Raw genomic sequence first — 19,161 nt, 5'->3', positions numbered from 1 at the left:
CTGTTAAAAGAGAAATGTGATCAACAATGTCGATACCCAAATAATTTTAAAGTTTAATAAAACTAAGCACCACCACAAAGATATTGCAATAACCAAAGAACCAAGTCACCAATCAATCAATGTATCAGTGCTTTTGCTTTGATCACGGTTTGAGGACCAAGCAATAATTTGCTAGTGTAAATGTGCAATCTGGAAACTGGGGGGAAACTTTGTATCCAATATTGAACTCGAAAGTACGTTGAAGCCTCTCCCAACTCCACCAGGGTTCCGGCTATGGTGTTTGCTTGGAGTTCAACGATTTGTACAACATTTCTGTCTGGTAGGGCCCACTTTACAAGAGAATTGGGTTATTTTTGGTGAAACAAGAAAGTGTTTTGCAGTCCGGAGCTTGGATGTAAGAATCAAATTCAATGTTTTGTCCCACATCGACCAGAGGAAGCACGGGAGGCGACCAAGCGTGTTATATATCAGGCCATCAAATTTGATTGGAACTCACGGAGCCACGCGGTGAGCACAGAGCGAACTATTCTTTCGCCTTTTACTAAAGAATACCGTGTGCTCGCCGCTTTTAGTGGCATACGCTTATTTTTGGAGGACACTCCTCTCTCGGAGGAGAGTCCTAACAATTCTAGTCCCCAAAGTTTCTCATAATTTTGACTGATGCTCAGTTTCATAATTTAGTTAAATGGGTTGACTCGGTCAAAGTTTGGCCTTTTCCGTAACAATAATGGTCGAAAGCCGTAAGAAAGGAAAATGGGGAAATTTCCATTTTCCAAGCTCTTTAATTATGTTACACATGTGATAAGAGAGCCTTTTTAAACCTGATAGCATATTCAGCAGAGTTAGCAACTCTGGTTATATACCCTTTTTGGCATCTCCAGCAGAGTTACCCATTTTGGCGAGAAAAACGAAAAAATTCTCACTCCAACATATTTCTTACTTGTCTTTCTATTTTGGAAAACCTAATTTTGGCTTTGCTACACCTAGCAAGGAGAGAGAGAGAGAGCTTTGGGAGGTCAATGAGGATGATTTTAAAATTGGGAGATCCACTATTATACCCAATATAGGAACCCAAATTTAAAAAAAAAAAAAATCCTATATGATAGGGTGGGCACGGTCCGGTTTTTGCCTCAAATTAGAACCGAATTTGATACTATTTATCCGGTTTTGTTTGGTTCGATTTTAACAAAAAAAATCCAGTTCGGGTTGAATTGGTTTCGGTTCGGGTTGAACCGATTTCGGTTCGATTTTGAACTAAATTATTAAAATTATTTTTTAACACAAATTTCAACTGAAAATTTATTTTTTTAAATTAATAAATTTTTTTTTGAAAGTAATAAATTATTTAATTTCATAGGAAAATAAATATTAAAACTAGAAAAGAGAGATGTTTTGAAATTGAACTTGGATAAATATTAGTTATGAGATTAAAAATATAGCATTGAATATAAATAAATATTGAAATTATATATTTTTTAATTTGACAGGTTCGGTTCAACCCGATCCAATTTTTGAAGACAGAACCAGATCCAAAACCGGTCTGGTTTGGTTTTTGACTGGTTGTTGACTTTTTTGTCAACTCAGTTTTTTTCGGTGCAGTTCGCCTCAGATTTTCGATTTGCCGGTTTGAATGCCCACCCCTACTGTATAAAATAGACTTTAGAAACACACCAAAAGTCCATTTACAACATAACAAAAAGATTTTTAACTTCTTTTAAATTACAAACTGCCATTGATTTTTTAAAACAAACTCAACCCAAAAACCTCGTTAAAAAGCCCAAAACGCTCAATAGAGCATCAAAGTAATTTAATAATCAAAATTAAATTCAATAGGGCTAGTTGTCATTTTTTGAGTTTTTTTTGGGGTTTGTTTATAGAAATTAAATAGTGTATGGTTTATTTATAGTTTTAGTGCTAAGAATGAGTATATGACTAAATATCTCATTAAAATTTTAATTAATTTAAAAATAATACAATATTTGAGATTAGTCAAAATAGAGAACATTATTGGAGGAAACACCTTTTTAGTAGTTTGCTATAATGACTTTTTTACTATTTTAGCTAGAATTTGGCTTAAATTTGGACTTTACTGGAGATGTTCTTAGTAGTTGAAAAGTATCTGCATAGATGGGACATAGAAGTTAGAAACCAAAAATAAATAGAGTTGAGAAGTATAATGAGATTCAAGTTAAAGCAAAGAGGGCATGTTGGTTCAATTTGCCTATGAAATATATATTCCAAAAAGGATGTATCCAACGGACAAAAAAGAAAATTCATGAAAAATTGTAGAGGAAAATTCATGAAAAATTGTAGAGGAAAATTCATGAAAAATTGCAAAAAAAAAGTAACGTATTAGAGCATCTCCGGCAGAGTTGTTATACTTTGCTCCTTAGCCATTTTGGTTAGAATAAGGACAAAATGTAGCTCTAGGAAACTTGCTCTATTTTGAAGAACTTCCTATTTGAATTTGGTGGCTAGCGATATGGGACAAAAATACTTAGACAATTAAAGAGAAATTAATGATCGCAGGGAAAAAGAATGCATCATATCTTGGGACAATTTCTCGATAGGAAAGAGAAATTAAGAGTTCTCCATTTCTTCCTCTTCCAGCTAAAATTTGGAGATTTGAAGATGCTCTTAACAAGAAGTTGTCAAGTGGAAAATTTGAGACTTTCAAAATCATTTTAAGTATTTTGAACTGGAGTCAGAGGTGGCATGTGTCATATTGTTAAATGTATTGGTTACTAGTGGAGAATTATTCGGTCAACGGCTTGTATTTTGGATTTTGTTAGAATAATATCAAGATTGGCTTCCTGTTTAAGCATAGAGTTACGGTTGAGATGGCTGGCATTTTAAGCATTTTGAACTGGAGTTGGAGGGTGCGCCAGGCCAATGCAGTAGTGCAACGCAGAGGCGACGCGCGAAGACCCCAGTAGCAAGCTACTGTGTTGGGCCCTCCCCTTAAAGAAATTAATTTAATATCGTGTGAGCCAATGACCCACGTATCAGATATTAAACTGATAAGAACAGATACTACACTTGATCTTAGCCAAAAGGCCGAGAAAGGTATGATTTGTTCAGCAACTCGTTTTCGTTTTTATAAGGCATGGCAAGCTTCCCTGTTTTATGATGCTAGCGATATGGGACAAAAATACGCGAGATATTATGCTTTCTCTTTTCCCTGCGATCATTATTGGCATCCACCCTCTCGTTCCATAAATTTCAAAAGTTAATGATATCTCTAGTGAGTTGTCAGCATAATTATCAAATTAGGTGATCCATCAATTTTAAATCCATGGCTTCTTTTCCAATATGAGACTGTTGTTAATCAAGATTATATATTCTGCCCATTAATCTACTTAATCAATGATGTTGATTGATGGTTATTGCCTAACAAGAGTATAATTGTCCCCTTCTTCATGCCATAACCTCTCAATACCGAAATTAAAAGTAGGAGAAATAACGAGATAATAGATAAAATGATGAGCTTGATCATACACGTGGCCGAACAGTGCTAACAAAACTCTCTTTTTTTCTTTTTCTCTTTCCTTTTGGTCCTTCTCATTTGAGGAATTTTTGGTATTGTTAGCATATACAAGTGTATGTCAACAGCCAGCATGCTCAAAATAGGCCACGCTGGAAGATTATAACAAAATACAAATACTCCTTGGAGGCAAAAGTAACGAAAGATCCGCCATTGAGAGGTCATCTAAGCTGCGAGATCGAAGAAGAAAAAATTGAAAATACAGTAGGTAGGTGTGCTGGGCATGCCTTCCAAAAGTCCTTGATTGCAACTACGGTAGTATGGATGAGGCTGACAATGATATGATATTAATTTGGGAGTTAGGGAGTCGGTAGCCTAAGCTTGGTTTCAGGGTGGGGAATTTGGTTAGAAAAGGGTTCCGTAGTTACCAGTTGTAGCTCAAACCAGCTTTCTTTCTTTTGGTGTTAATACTCAATACCCCACTATTTCATCAAATACAACTGGTGAATAAGCTCATTTCTTTCCTTTACGAGCAAGAAATCGTTCCCTAGCTGCTTGTATTTTACTTTCGTGATCATCAGGAACTGCTGCAACAACGTTATCTGTCTTTGGCAAATCAGACATATTTTCCTCTGTGTGCTCTTCAATACGACCAATCCCACCACTGCATATAAGGAAAAAGGTTAAAGCTCAGAATGAAACTTTGAATTAGCAACAAAATCATTTTCTACTTAGAATTGTGTTCCACGAAAACTGGCTTACCTCAGCTTGTTGATATTTATTTTATTGACTTTGTCCAAAATGGGTGTGACCCAAGCAATATTTACGGCACATACAGTACGCAAGTATGGGCGGGAAGTTGCAATGAGTTCTTGGTACACAACATAGTCTGGCAATTTTCCTTCATCATCGGGTTTTAGCACACTGGATGGATGCACCTAAAATAAGAGATATAAGTGTCAGTTCTAGACTTAGGGTCCAAAAACTCACTCCAAGCTTTGACTAAATGCTGTAAGATACACCTATCCACAATCACTTTCCTACTCAAGGTTCATACCTGTACTACTTGGGGCTTAAAACCTAAGGTTCGATACCCATTGTGATATACCATTCTCTCAGCGAGCTGATTTGCATATCCCACACACAAGGCCCTCCTCAAGTTGTGATAATCCTGTTGGCTTTCTTTCCATCTTCTGCTTATCTGTACATCTAATGGTCCTGTTTTCCAGATATGCAATGTCTTATCAATAGAGTGAAGGCAAACAACATCACGAAAGCATAGCAAGAAGAATATTCAGGTGGTAGGTAAACAGTAACAATAAAGACCACAGACCACTGCAAGACAAAAACCTCTAGACTATAAATAAAGAACAGCAGTTGATATATTTTACTTTTTTTTTTTTATAATCCCATTTCATTTTGTTCCATAAATCATTGTATTTTGGAAATGTTACTGTATTTAGCACTCCTCAGTTAGCAAATCTATTATAACTAAAAGCTCCATATGATCAGATTACAAGAAAATGTTTCATTAATGTGATCAATGATCGTAAGCTCCTCAATAATGTAGCTTACTAACCTTTTGCTATTTTCTGCATGATCTGAGATAGCTGTCTCCTGACATCCTTCACAAACTTCATCCCTCTCACCTACAACCAATGAGTTCCAGAAACATAATGTGCAAATATTAGAAATTAGAATCATACTGTACATGTCATTAATATGATGCATCAGAATTTTGACGAGATTCCCTCATAGTGAGAAACCAAAGTAAATTCTAAAAAATTAAAGAGAAACACGCATGACTTCTCTCTCTTAGTTGTCTACATATATCAGATTTCTTATAGAGAGTACAAAAGGGTACCTGCAACTGATAATCCTTGCACCAATCAATGTCATAGTTAGTCTGATGCCAGCACTCATAGATCTGTAGCAACTGGATATGATCACCCCAGCCAGAACCATCAGGAAGGTCCAAATAATCATGTTTCCTCTTCTTCTCAGTATTCTTGCTACAAATGTAGCCATGCACAACTACAATTATCTCAAATGAAATATTCATACTTCAAGGGACACTTGGAAAGTGCAGAGGCATACAAATATCTTTCTAAAGTACAGATTTCATAGTTATGCAAAACTTTAACTATCTGCCGGAACGTATGTGTGCATGTGTGTGCGCATTTAGTTTCACTTATTTTGAGATATGCAAGTATCTTCAAACTAGGAACACAATGCATGCTATTAAAAAACTTCCACATCATACATAGGGGCACCATCTTCTAAGAGAATTTTAATGAGTTTACCTTCGACCAGGAAGCAATGTGGTTTCTGCGGATAACATAGCAGCAACAGTCAAGGCCTGGGATAAGCAACCATGCTCATTTGCCTCCATTAAGGTCCTTGACAATGAAGGTTCTAGTGGAAGCTCTGCATAAAATCAAGAAAATGCTCTGCTGACTCATCAAATATCCAAGAAGGAATATGCTCAGTGTGAACACAAACACTCATATCAATAGGTAATAAATTCTAACACTAGTAACAGATATTATACGGAAAGAAAGCACATGCATGAATGCGATGCAAGAATGTTATGAAAACATAGATGACACTTTTATTACAATTCAACAAAGGATATGGATGATGTATAATATGTTCACCGCTATAAAATGACTTTTTGTTGTCCAAAATGGTGGAACTGTGCAATGAGACCAAATTTATCAAAACTACTAAAACTTGTGCAGGCTTCAAAATAATGGCAACACATAGTGAATAAAATTATAACTCTTAAAAATTGGGATGTAAATCTAATACCAGCCATCGTTTTTCCAATTCTTGTGATCAATCCATTTTCATCAATAGCATCGATAAGATACAATTGCTTCAGAGCATCTTGTAAAGACTCAGCTGTGGCAAAAGCAATTGGATGTAAACGATTATAGGCAATCAATGCATGCCTGAAGAGGGAAGAAACACACAGAGAAAAAAAAACTGTCTTACGTGAAGGAGAATCAAGAAAATCAAATTTGAGAATATCAATATCAGGGAGGTCCAAAGATTTCAAATAAAGAACACTTCCAGCAAGCGAAGAACGTTGTATTTCAGGAATTGTTACATCCAGGAACTCATCCTCGTAAACCGCAGAAGGGTATAATCGATAGCACTTCCCAGGACGTGTTCTTCCTGCTCGTCCAGCACGTTGATGTGCTTGTACCCTGCAATCATATGAATCCAAAATTTATTAGAACGATAAGCAGAATCAATCATGCTTTTAAAGATAAACATTCAAGGTTATAAACCTATAAACATGACATCTTCCTTTTATTGGAATTACGGTTTACGCCCCTTGGCCCATGCTTTTTAAATGATAACTATACATTTGTTTCTAGATCAAAATGACACTAGATCCAGACTCGTGGAACGTCGCCTTGCAGACTTAGAAGCAGCTAGCCAACATAATGAAGCAAGTGTGAAGAAGAGAGGAATCATGATCGACAACGTCATGATAGAAGGAATGATCGAGACGCAGAGAGGCACAATTTTCATCATGGCTATGAGCAAGACCCTGATGAAAGGGTGATGAGATCAGTGAAAGTTGACGCTCCTAATTTTGATGGTGAGCTAAATCCTAAAGCACTCCTCGACTGGTTAGCTACCATGGATCGCTACTTTGAGTGGCATGACATGTCTGAAGCTCGAAGGGTGAGATTTGCTAAGATAAAATTGGTGGGTCAAGCTGGATTGTTTTGGACCAATGTTGAAACACAGCTAGAGAAAGCTGGTGAAGAACCAATCATCCATTGGGGTGAGATGAAAGAAAGGTTGAAGCAGAAATGTATACCATTATCCTATCAACAAGGTTTGTTGGACGAGTGGCAAACTCTTCGTCAAGACGACATGCCGGTTGCTGAATATATTGCAAAATTTGAGGAATTCATGTTGCGATGTGACATAAGGGAAGATCGAAGGATGACTATTTCTCGGTTTAGATCAGGACTTCGTCCAGAGCTTCAAAGGGAATTAATTCCTCATACTATGAATACTTTAGAGAGGGTGTTTCAGATGGTACAAGAACTAGAGAAGTATCTAAAGTCGTCCAATGTAGTCAAGCAAACTGATTCTCAAAGATCTGATTGTCATGTTGGCACATCTGTGACTCCAAGTTCCACGACTCCAACATCTACGACTAATTTAGTAAAAACTGCCATGGGAAAAAGAGTGCTAGTTGATGCATGTGGTGGTGGTGGAACGCAAAGATGTTACAGATGCCAAGGATATGGACACTTCGCTGTCCAATGCCCAACGAAGGAGGCAACAAGAAATCTGTGTGCACACATCAACAAACAAGCTGACAATCAAGGCGAATTTGAGGAAGATATTTATGAACCCCAACAACCTGATGAAGATTGTGGAATCGACTTTGAAGTCCCTCATCCAACATTAGCAGTAGTAAGGTGTACTTTGGCTCAACCTAGGAAGGAAACTGAGGATTGGCATAGGACTTCCATTTTCCACACTTACATCAAGTCTGGAGATAAAGATTGTAAGGTGGTCATAGATAATGGGAGTTGTATCAATGTGGTGTCAACGCTGACTGTTTCTCATCTTGGTTTGTTGCCCGAGAAGCATCTTGTGCCATACAGAGTAGCATGGATTGACAATACATCTTCTATCCCTGTTACCCAACGATGTCATGTTCCTATACAGTTTTCATCTTACAAAGATCATGTTTGGTGTGATGTGGTGGACATGGATGTGAGTCATATTCTCTTGGGAAGACCATGGATCTACGATTACAACTTTACCATCTTGGGTCAAGAAAATATATGTTCGTTCATCCATAAAGGAAAGAAGATCACGATGAAGCCACTTCAACCCAAGCTCATGAATCAATCTATACCAAACAAAGAGGAGCAAGACAGAGTTGGTAAAACCAAAGCTCTACATATCATTACGCTTAAAGAATGTAAGGAAGATGCAGAAGTTCCTAGTCAAGTGGAAGTTAGACCAGATTCTCATAGTACTCGGATTGCAAAGGAGAACCTGCCGTACATTGATCCCGACATTTTTGAATGTTCTTACAGCTTTATCTCGCCTGAGTCGAGATCTTTTCAGCCAAGGAGAATTGATGCAAACATCATTAGTTAGTTGCCTGATTTATTAGTTTCCTAGATTCTCTAGTTTTCCAGATTTCACTAGGATTTTAGTTTCCAGTTTTTTAGTCGGATTTGATTTAAGTTTCCTAGTTTATTTTTACTTAGTTCCTTGGTGGATTAGGATTTCTTTTTTATTAAGGGATTTTTATCCTTTTGTTTCTAGGTTTTAGTTTGCTATAAATACCCCCATGTAGTTCTTTAAAATTCAGTTGTTGAGATATAAAGAAAAGCTTATTTTCCCGAGATTGGAGACTACTTGGTGTGAAGCCAAACCCCTGGAGTGATTCCAGACTTATCCCTTTTGTTCTATTTTCTGTTTTCCCATTGTTTTCGCTTCCGCTAAACTACCTAAATACCCAATTTACCCATATCCTACATCAGAAAAGGCCTGGTGAACTTCCGTTTCAAATCTTTTCACATAGGAATGAAATGGATCAAGATTCAAATTACTGCTCATATGTGTTAGAAACCTTATAGCAAACTAATAATTGGTGGAGTATAAGATCTGCGAATAAGGAAGATAAGAGATTATCCTTTGGAAAAACCAGGCAACACGTCCACCATAATTGCACAAAAATAACCCAAGAACCGAAAAAAAAAAAAAACACAATAATGAATTGAAGTGCAAAGACAGAAATATTAACAAGCTATATGATAAAAATGGAACTACCAACTCCTTACTTGCTAATTTGAACAACATCGAGGGAATACATGCCAGTTGACGGGTTGTACTGCCGTTGCTTCACATAACCAGAATCAATAACATACCTGTGATTCACACATAATTTCTAAGTATGAGAAAACAGAAAACGTCATTCAATTATGGCACGACCAGAATAACTGATAATAAATCAAACTCCATACATAGGAGGAAGAGTGAACAAACAATGTAGCATAAATGTTTTCTTGAATTCGACCGATATCATTGCTTCCACAGAATCATTAAGTAAATTTCATCCAAGCAACGCCCCCATTTTATATGAAGCAATATATATAAATAAATAAATAAAAAGCAGAATGAATGTGATAGATAGATAGGCATTAGTTTCTTCTCTTACACAACACCATCAACAGTCAAAGAAGTTTCAGCAATGTTTGTGGCAACAATAAATCTCCTACAATTTGGAGGTCGAGGTCCAAAAACACGTACCTGTATAGAAAAGATGAAGCATCAACCAACAAAGTATTACGATAAACCCTCCAAAAATAGAACACAAATACAAAAGTCTACTTGCCTGCATTTCAGGCTGCAAAGAACCATGAAGAGGAAGGATTATGGCATCCATGCAAGACCCTTCTTCCAGGCTTCGAACTCTATCTTCTAACTTAGATACCAACTTATCTATATCATCCTATGCAGAATTACACTTTCTTGGTCAATAGAAACATTGTGGGGAAAACCAATGTAATCAACAGTATTAATCCAAAGTAGTCACAGACTCACATGTACATAGGATGTCATAAAAGGAAAATACAGTAAGAATACAGCATCTCACCTGCCCAGTCATGAATATTAAGACATCACCTTCCCCTTCCTTCATATGTATATCTGTAAAAAGAGAAACTGGTTAGTTCAACCTCTTACCAACAGAAGAAGAAGAATTTGGAAACTGTTATATACTAAACTGGAAGAAAAACGTCAACTTAAAACAACAGAGAGAAGATACCACATTAATTATATAAAGATATATACAACGATGAGGCAACAAGTAAACTAAAAAACCAAATCATACCGAGAGCTGTTGCTAAAGATGACTCAAGATAGCTGACAGGACGCTCATGACTGTACACTATTTCGACTGGAAATAACTTCCCTGGGACTCTCACTACAGGGCATTCTGAAAAGAATTGTGATACTTTTTCACCATCAAGAGTTGCTGAAGTGATCAGAACCTTGAAATTTGAGGCACGCCTTTCAACCAAGCGTTTCATCAGTCCCAGCAATATGTCCCTGGTTCACAAAATGCACATTTTAAATAAACAAATACTAGAAATTCTAAGAACACAAAATAACAATTAGTAAACCACAAAGAAAATAATGAGAGAGAGAGAGAGAGAGAGAGAGAGAGAGAGAGAGAAATGGTACGTGTTCAGGCTCCTTTCATGAGCTTCATCAAGTATTACTACAGAGTACTCATCGAGCTCTGGATTGGAAAGACTTTCACGAAGGAGAACTCCATCAGTGAGGTACTTGATACGCGTCCTCTCTGACGTTCTATCTTCAAATCTGATGGCGTATCCAACTTCATCCCCAAGCCGGACACCAAGCTCCTGTGAAACTCGTCTGTGTACAATTTCAACAAATTATAATAAACAACTCATTTCGAATAGTGTAAAACGCAAGATCAATTCAGAAGCCAATGAACCAAACAATGGCGGCTTTACACTATACCTGGCAACGGAGACAGCGGCGACTCGGCGAGGCTGAGTGACGCCGACGATTCCAGACTTGGTGTAGCCCCTTCTGTGAAGTATTTGAGAGAGTTGGGTGCTCTTTCCTGAACCAGTCTCTCCGATAATCACTACGACCGTGTTTTCTTCTACTGCTTTCATGATTGTCTCTTCGAATTGGAGGATTGGTAGGTCCGCCATTGATAGAATAGCCAAGCTTCAAAATTGCAGAGTGACAGGAAAGAAGAATAGGGTTTTTGAGAATTATTTGCAAGAAAATTGAAATCAGGGTTTTAGAAAACTCAATTGTTTTTCAACGGTTTTTTTAGGGAACACCTAACGACACCGTCTCAAATAGTTGTTTGTTGTTTGTTTAATTGCATCCTAATTATTATCTACAACTGTTTGTAATTGTGAATTACTAACATTAATTACCCAACAATTTCAATGGAAGAGATTTCCAGAAGCCTTCAGAAAATATTGGTCTCCAAAAACCGTTTGGGTTTGCAGATGTGAATTATTCCAATTGATCATGCCAATATTCCCGTCCATCTGCACTTGAGTTGGATCTCCCTCCCCGCACATTAGAGTAATTAGAATATCACCTTGTAAAAATAAAATAAAAAGTTTGAGTTTGATTATCAAAAGCTTTCCCAACATTTGTTCTTTGGTCAAATTTAAATTAGTAAACTACTTATTTAACTGAGTTTAAGACCTTTTGTGCAAAAGTTATTACTTAATTACAAAGATTTCATATTCAGAGGGGGCTGTTAAATTTCTACTTGTGGAAGTGAGTGATCTACAACGCATAAGGATAAGAAATACAACAAACAAGTACAATGAGATGAACAAAAAGCATAAAAAAAAAAAACTGCTTCAATTGAACAAGAGTCTCCCATGCACAGCTTCATTCATTCATTCTTGCCAGTTTCCAAAAACAGCTTTCATTGTCACAAGCTTGATCCCTCTCACCCACAACTGAGCCATTTCAATCCCACTTTCACACACAAAATGCAGCTCCTTGTTCTTTGTGGTCACCACATGGAAGAGTCCAGGTTCATCAGTATCGAATTTCCTCCTACGATTCCATCGAAACGAATCGCTAGCCCCAACCTCGGCCTTTTTGCAAATCACCTTTCTCTTACTTGACTTCCCCCACTGCAAAATCCCAACACTCCCCACCATTTTCAAGACTTTTCTATGGGGAGTTCCTTTGCCGCACTTTGTGTGCTTCTTCACATGAGTTCCACCCAACACAAGTTTTCTTGCAAGCTCATCCAATATCACATTCTCTGCATCCTTCCCAGTTCCACTTTTCCTTGCAAGCAAAAGTGCCGTCTCATGTCTTGCATTCACAATGTCACATCTAGCCTTGAAAGAAATCAAAAGCCCGCAGACCATAGCATGGCCTCCTCTTGCTGCTAACATCAATGGAGTATATCCATCAGCATCAGGAGCATTAATATCTTGCCCTCTGATTATCAATGTATGAACAAAATCAAAGTCTCCATGCTGTGCTGCCTGGTGTAGAGTGTAAAACGCAACTGGACTATCAAATTTCTTTCGAGGTGCATGTTTAACCATTAATTTTTCAAATTCTGCACCGTTTTGATTTATTTCTAAGAGTTCCTTTATGTTCTGACCATGTTTGTTCTCTAGGTTCATGTCAGCCCCAGCATGGATAAGCAATTTGAAAGCTTCCAGGTAACCACCTGCTGCAGCTATCATGACAGCTGAGTTTCCATTTTCATCTTGCTCGTCGAGATCGATGTCTGCTCCCTCAATCAGTTTCTTCAAAGCCTCAACATCATTTGCTCGAGTCACAAACATTAGAGGAGAAAATATTGATCTATTGCTTGATTGAACATCCTTCCCAGATCGAATCACATCTAAAACTGCTTGTTGGAAGCCAAGAGCCCACCTAGCTGACTCTGCAATTGAGCTTGCACTATGACCAGAAGAATTGACCAGGCCAAAATCAGCACCATCTGCAGCCAAAAATTTTAGGCATTCCTGATGCTTATATCTAGCACAGATCATTAGTGCAGTTTCTCCCGATCCTGTTTGAGAGTTTACATCACACCCATCATTAATCAGTCGTTGCAGAACCGCAGGTAATCCAAGCCGTGAAGCCAAGTGAATGGGGCAGTCAGTTTTTGAAGTTGTCGTCTTAATCGGAACTTCCACATCCGCGCCACTATTCAAAAGCACATCTACTGCTCTTTCATTGTTACATAAGATGGCATGGTGAATGAGAGTCCTCCCAAAGTGAGGAATGTTTGGGGAGAGGTGTTGCAAGAGCAAGCGCAAGATAGCACCACTGGCTTCAAAGTACTCCACAGCACACCAGGTCACACTGTAAGGCTCAGCTAGTCCTGCACCCACCCGAAATTCTTCCCCGGTACTTACATCCCAGGACCAGCCCCCCAGACTCACTTTTATATCTGTTCTAACTCCAGCCTGCTATTTTGTTGCAAAACATACATAACATTAGATATAAATGCATAAACCACCTCTGCTCCACCTTACAATTTGCTTCTTAGGAAAAGGTATGCATAGTATACCAAGTGAAGGGTCAGTGCTAACCTGCAACAAGAGTCTGACAACAGAAATCTGCCGGCTAACAACGGCAGCAACAAGCGCATTACAGTGAACGTTGGTGTATAGAGATGGCATACAAGATTGAAGCAGCGCTCGATCAGTTGCATCGACATCCACCCCACACTGCCACCAATCAATAGCATCACTGTCATCAAACAAAATTATAGGTTCAACCAATTACAGAAGACACATTTTCATGATGGTAAGTTGGCAACCTTGCTTTGCTTATACTTCACAGCTATATAATGTTGTTGACATAATTTAAGGGTCATGTTTTAGGCAATCTGTAGACTGAGATTAATTCAAGTTAAACCATAATAGATTTCCAATTAGTCTATCATGTTCAAGAATTACCTTGATGAGCGTGTCAACTACATGGACAAAGCCTCTGCAGCAAGCAGATACAAGAGCGTGTATTGCAGCTTGAGGGCGGATCAAATCGGATCCCATGAGCATCTCGGCAGACCTAGCCCTGCCCAAGTAGCTTGCCTCCAATAAAGCCTCCTCACATGCCTGCTGAGATGCCCCGCCATTGATAAGCACCTCCAATATCTCCAAGTGGTCTTCTCTTACTGCTGCTGTTGTTGCATAGCCCCGAAACAGTTTTTGATTCACATTGGCTCCATAACCCTGTCGCATGAAATGAGGAGAAAAGGAAAAAAAAAAAAGTCATATCCATTGCTGATTTGGCTAAAAAGAAAATACAGGTACAAATGATCAAAGATGACCCCGAGCGGGGATAATCCCACCCTTCGGTGTGGGAACACACTGACTGTAGTATTTACCTAAAACTAAAAAATAAAAAATAAAGATGCAATTGAATTCATTGTAGCTCATAAATGCTCGATTTTCCTCAACCTCGCGTCAGTTACAGTATATACTACGATTTCAAAATAGGAAGATCAAAAATAATAAATAATAATAATAAAATCTGACACGTCAGCATGAATGTCTAAACAAAACAAGCACCATGATGCAATTTCACATCAATTTTCCCTCATTTTCCCAAGAAACAAACACAAAATACCAATTTTTCTTTAAAAAAATATTCACAACGGTCTAAATGAAAATTTAAAAAAATGATATTGATGACGTTACCAGGAGCTTCCTAACAAGCGTCAAATTTCCAGAATGAGCGGCGAGGAACAAAGCAGTGACCTGCGTCTTGAACTCCTCGTACTCGACACGAACCTCGTGCGCCGACTCGCCCTGCACCACAATCTCTGTCTTCTTCGACTTCAAGCACACTGTCCCGACGAAGTTCACGTCCACGAAAGGATCGCCCAAACACTCACACGCCGACTTCAAATCGCTGTCGTGCGAAGCGTCCACCAGGCGCTGCGAAACCTCGGCCTCGTAGTCGACCGGAAACACGTGCGCTTTGCCGGAGAGGGGTACCGCGCTCGAGTTTCGAAACACCGTCATTGGCGAAACGTTTCGTCGAATGGAAACCTCTGAAAGAGCTTCGTGGTTGGCTGGCTGGCTGGCTGGCTGGCCGGCTGGCTTTTGTGATTGTGTGTTTGCAGAGATGGCTCTGTTTTGCTTGTTCAGTGTGTTGGGCTTTTGGCGTCAGAGAGAAGCTTGAGAGAGAAAGAGAGGGAAGACATTTGTTTGCTTGGGGGGGGTTGTGTAGAAATGTGAGCTAAATATATTTGACGTTGACTTGGTCAGAAATCAAATTGTTGTACAAGTTTTTGTTTTTGTTTTTTTACAATGGGTCCACTGTGGGCCCCACTAATTGTGTTAAGCCAATTTCAGGCCTACAAATCTTTCTAGTTTCTATCGTTTCGATTTGGGATTTGTCATTTTCTCTCTCTCTCTTTTTTTTTTTTTTTTTGACACAATATTAGTGGCATAATTACTAGAATTCAATGGGTGAGATGATTTGTGTTTGTATTTAATCTGTTTTAGAAAAATATTATGCGTATTCCATATAATGAATGCATTTTATGAAAAAGAAAAGTCAAGCCGATTTAAATGAGGTGTTATGCATAGAGGAAAAATTAAGCAGATTATGATAGAAAAAATCAAAATAAAGGATCTGAATCTAATTTTTAAATCGTACAAAAATGTGTTGGTATTATTATTATTATTATTTAAGGAGGATGAAAAAGTGATTAGTATAAAGCTTATGATTATTTTTTGTTTTGTTGAATGTTAGGTAAAATGAATATTATAAAAATAAATAATTGATGCTTGATCAAGAAAAGAGAAAGAAATTTGGCAACCAAAAAAAAGAAAGAAAGAAGGAAAAAGTGTTCCTCACAAAGATGGAATTATAATCACCTAATCCGATTAAATTTTTTGCTTATATCCAATGAACCAGATGATTAGATTTCATATAAAAAAAACTGATGTCTTTGTAGGCGTTACATATGCTCTAAAATCATTTCCATTTGAACTGACTTAAAATTTGGAAATGATTTATCCAGATTCAGCCGTCAAGCCAAATTCTAACCAACCAAAATTGTATTTGCTTAATCGAAATGGTTTTGCAACTGGCCGAGCACAAAAAATATAAACAATTATTTTTCTGATATCGTTTGAGAGAAAAATTTAGAAGTATGAATCATAAAAGCACTTATGAGAGGAGTTTCTTATCAAAGCAGTTCCACACGAACTCTAAGAGAAGTATTTTTTATCATAGTAATTCCAAACAAACTCTAAATCATGCTCGGGGATGTAGACTCTGATGTAAACTAAATTAAAAGTGATTATCGATACAGCCAAAGATTAGTTCTTATTTTTAACGACATAGGATTCCATGGACTTTGCTTGTCCCACATACACATAGCGTTCAACAACTTCAACTCATCTACTGCCGGATTTAGCCTGCATTTCATGTCTTCTTGGAGTCACAATAACTCACCATTATAACATTATTGTTAACATTAAAAAAAAAATTATATGCAATGTGGAGGTTGCTTACTTGTTTTGTTTGCGCAAATCCCTATCTATCCACACAAAGTCATAACATTGGTGGCCTGCCGCTTAACCCTAATTTCTTTATTGCATTAAGTTTAATTGAGAAACAAAGGATGGCTGCCTACTCTGATATGTACACTTAACTATGGAAAAGGGGTGTCAGCAAGTCAGCATTTCCAACTTAACAAAAGACATGAAAACTGGATGGGCTACATTGGGCAAGTTAGCATGCTGCCATGGCAGCAATATTAATTTTTTCTTTATTCCAAACAAAACTTAAACAAAAAAGATTAATCTTAAAGGTTCGTTTTGGTACTTTTAGAGTCATAGTAAAATCAGGGAACCACATTTTTGTATTCAAACAACATTCAGAACAATTTCACATTTTAATTCACTTGATATGTACAGATCAACTTACAACCATATAGGTATAAGGTTAAGTAGCAGATGTGTATATTCTGACATGTACACCACCTTTCCAAACTACGTATCATAAAAAATGAAGGCTTTGTTTAGGAAAATTCCGAGCAAAATAATGCTCGTATGAAATATAGGTGTCAAACAAGCGGCGCAGGGTTGGCCTGATTAGTTTACAGTTGGCTCATTTAATAAATCGATCGTGCCAGGCCCGTTCATTTATGAAAATCGCCAATTTCGAGTCGTGCTCATGTCGGGCCACTAAACGGGGCAAGATGGGCCCATACCAAAATTGACTTATGTATTGCTTCTTCTTCTCTTTCTTTTTTTTTTGGTAATTTTTTTTACAACTTCATTTAAATCTTTTTTTTACAATTATGTTTATATAAATAAGATTTATTATTTGTTGAAAAAGAGGCCAATAACTTCATTCAACCTCGCTACGAACTTATATCCAACCACCCGCCAAGTTGCTAGTTGACTATGCATGCTTACATTGGCTATGTCGGTGTGACCCAGACATTTAGTACTTCTATTTAATTACAACGTTTGGCACGGTGATGCTATTTTAGGGGCTTCTCATTAGTTTTCACATGCCATTCATATTCCTCACTTGGGAGGTACATTCCTCGTGTGCATATCTTATTGGTTTATCCTTAGAGGTTTCATGGTGCACTCTTGGTGGCTAGTTATGGTTGTGTCGTACAACTCACTTATGGTACTGCTCATTATCCTTTGGTACTTACTACCAGAGAAATGGAGAGTCGTTACTGCTTGCTTCACCACTACCTTACCAAATTACATGTCGTAAAAAATGAAGGTTTGTTTAGGGGAGTCTTGGGCAAAATAATGTTGTTATGGAATAGAGGTGTCAAACGAGTCATGCCAAGCAGGGCTGGTCCATTTAGAGTTGGCACATTTAATAAACAGGCTATGCCAGGGCCATCAATTTATGAAAATCACCAATCCCAACACAAGCCCACGACCCGAGCAATTATGCAATGGTGGACCTATTAAGGCCGCAACTTTGTTCTTTTACTTCATTTATTTTTATATTACTCAAGTTTACAATATAAATAAGGAAGTACCCCCTATTTGGATTCAAATAAAAATACTAGAAAATCAAATTCCCACCAAATCAAAATATAAAAAATCGGTTTTAGTGCAAAATACGATTTAGGCTAAAAATAAAGTCAATATACTTCATACTAAAATCCCATAAAATAAAATTTTCTTATTTGATGTGTAAGGAATAAAAGCAGCCAAAAATTATCTTGAGAAAATGATTATTCCGAAAAACCATTTTTCATACTTAGCCCATATTTTTACATAAAACAATTTTTCGTGTATGATATGAATGCATGAAGGGACATAAGGTCAATCTAGGTAAAAAACCTTAGATGTTCAATCAACAAAGAGTTTTACAAGAATAACCAAACTCTTATGTATTGAAGAAATATTTGCTTGAATAAGCTCCCCCTAAGACAGTACTCATAAGGGTCCAAAGTTTGAGAGTTAAAACAACACGTTTGTTTTTTTGTTTTCTTTTTATAAATAAATCCTAGCCAAAATTGCACCTCCGCTAAAAAATTCCTGGGTCCGCTAGTGCCCATATGGGCTCAGCCCGTGCTAGTGCCGAGCCACTAAACGAGTGAAAATGGGGCCATTCCAAATTTGACTTATGTATTGCATCATTTTTTGTAATTTTTTTACCACTTCATTTACATCTTTTTTTACAATTATGTATATATAAACAAGAGTGATTATTTGTTGAAAAAAGAGCCAATAACTTTATTCAACCTCGCCACGAATGCTCGAACTTATATCCAGCTACCTATCGAGCCGCTAGTCGACTATGCATGCTCACATTAGCTATGCCAGTGGGACCCCGCCATTTAGTACTTTTCTTTGATTGCAACGTTTGGCTTGGTTATGCTGTTTTGGGGTTTCATCGTTGTCAGCTCTCACTTGCCATTCATATTCCTCACCTGGGAGGTATGTTGTTCATGTCCATGTCTTATTGGTTTATTCTTATAGGTTTCGTGGTGCATTCTTGGTGGCTAGTTATGGTTGTGTCGTACAACTCCCTTATGGTACTTCTCATTATCCTTTGGCACTTACTACCAGATAAGTAGTGTGTCATTTAGGGATGGCAATAATACCCGTCGGGTCGGGTCCCCGGCCCTAACG

The 19,161-nt window shown here is 37.6% G+C and overlaps 2 protein-coding genes and 2 non-coding genes across 5 annotated transcripts; 1 reads left to right on the top strand and 3 right to left on the bottom strand.

Annotated features, from left to right (window-relative positions):
• Positions 1 to 498: 498 nt before the first annotated feature.
• Positions 499 to 618, top strand: LOC117616858. Its single transcript, XR_004584206.1, has one exon. It is a non-coding gene; the product is annotated as a U5 spliceosomal RNA (small nuclear RNA).
• A 2,256-nt stretch (positions 619 to 2,874) lies between these two features.
• Positions 2,875 to 3,070, bottom strand: LOC117616840. The gene has a single exon (XR_004584191.1). It is a non-coding gene; the product is annotated as a U2 spliceosomal RNA (small nuclear RNA).
• Positions 3,071 to 3,495: 425 nt separating this feature from the next.
• Positions 3,496 to 11,334, bottom strand: LOC117616495 (probable pre-mRNA-splicing factor ATP-dependent RNA helicase DEAH4). Its single transcript, XM_034345831.1, has 15 exons — positions 11,030 to 11,334; positions 10,724 to 10,921; positions 10,371 to 10,588; positions 10,134 to 10,186; positions 9,873 to 9,989; positions 9,696 to 9,787; positions 9,319 to 9,405; positions 6,482 to 6,696; positions 6,296 to 6,388; positions 5,788 to 5,911; positions 5,349 to 5,496; positions 5,064 to 5,133; positions 4,542 to 4,702; positions 4,247 to 4,422; positions 3,496 to 4,148 (listed from the first exon to the last, which is right to left on the bottom strand). Exons 1-15 carry the CDS (start codon positions 11,227 to 11,229, stop codon positions 3,998 to 4,000), a joined length of 2,103 nt encoding a protein of 700 aa, XP_034201722.1. The 5' UTR covers positions 11,230 to 11,334; the 3' UTR covers positions 3,496 to 3,997.
• Positions 11,335 to 11,798: 464 nt separating this feature from the next.
• On the bottom strand, positions 11,799 to 15,228 carry LOC117614712 (ankyrin-3-like). Of its 2 annotated transcripts, none has more exons than XM_034343608.1 (4): positions 14,728 to 15,228; positions 13,984 to 14,259; positions 13,615 to 13,752; positions 11,799 to 13,491 (listed from the first exon to the last, which is right to left on the bottom strand). In XM_034343608.1, the coding sequence occupies exons 1-4, from the start codon at positions 15,052 to 15,054 to the stop codon at positions 11,944 to 11,946; spliced, it is 2,289 nt and encodes a 762-aa protein (XP_034199499.1). In that variant the 5' UTR covers positions 15,055 to 15,228; the 3' UTR covers positions 11,799 to 11,943. The 2 variants fall into 2 exon arrangements, with proteins under 2 accessions (XP_034199499.1, XP_034199500.1); XM_034343609.1 differs by having other exon boundaries at positions 11,799 to 13,488.
• Positions 15,229 to 19,161: the final 3,933 nt, after the last annotated feature.

The sequence above is a fragment of the Prunus dulcis genome, chromosome 1, assembly GCF_902201215.1.
Source record: "Prunus dulcis chromosome 1, ALMONDv2, whole genome shotgun sequence".
NCBI lineage: Eukaryota > Viridiplantae > Streptophyta > Magnoliopsida > Rosales > Rosaceae > Prunus > Prunus dulcis.
This window is presented reverse-complemented; position numbering and strand designations above follow the sequence as displayed.

Coding starts and splice junctions, on each gene's coding strand:
- LOC117616495 (XM_034345831.1), bottom strand. CDS start 11,229: ATGGCGGACCTACCAATCCTCCAATTCGAAGAGACAATCATGAAAGCA. Junction 9,990..10,133: donor TAATATTCATGACTGGGCAG/GTGAGATGCTGT, acceptor AATTCTGCATAG/GATGATATAGATAAGTTGGT. Junction 5,497..5,787: donor ACATTGCTTCCTGGTCGAAG/GTAAACTCATTA, acceptor CTACATTTGTAG/CAAGAATACTGAGAAGAAGA.
- LOC117614712 (XM_034343608.1), bottom strand. CDS start 15,054: ATGACGGTGTTTCGAAACTCGAGCGCGGTACCCCTCTCCGGCAAAGCG. Junction 13,753..13,983: donor TAGTTGACACGCTCATCAAG/GTAATTCTTGAA, acceptor GATTGGTGGCAG/TGTGGGGTGGATGTCGATGC. Junction 13,492..13,614: donor TTGTCAGACTCTTGTTGCAG/GTTAGCACTGAC, acceptor GCAACAAAATAG/CAGGCTGGAGTTAGAACAGA.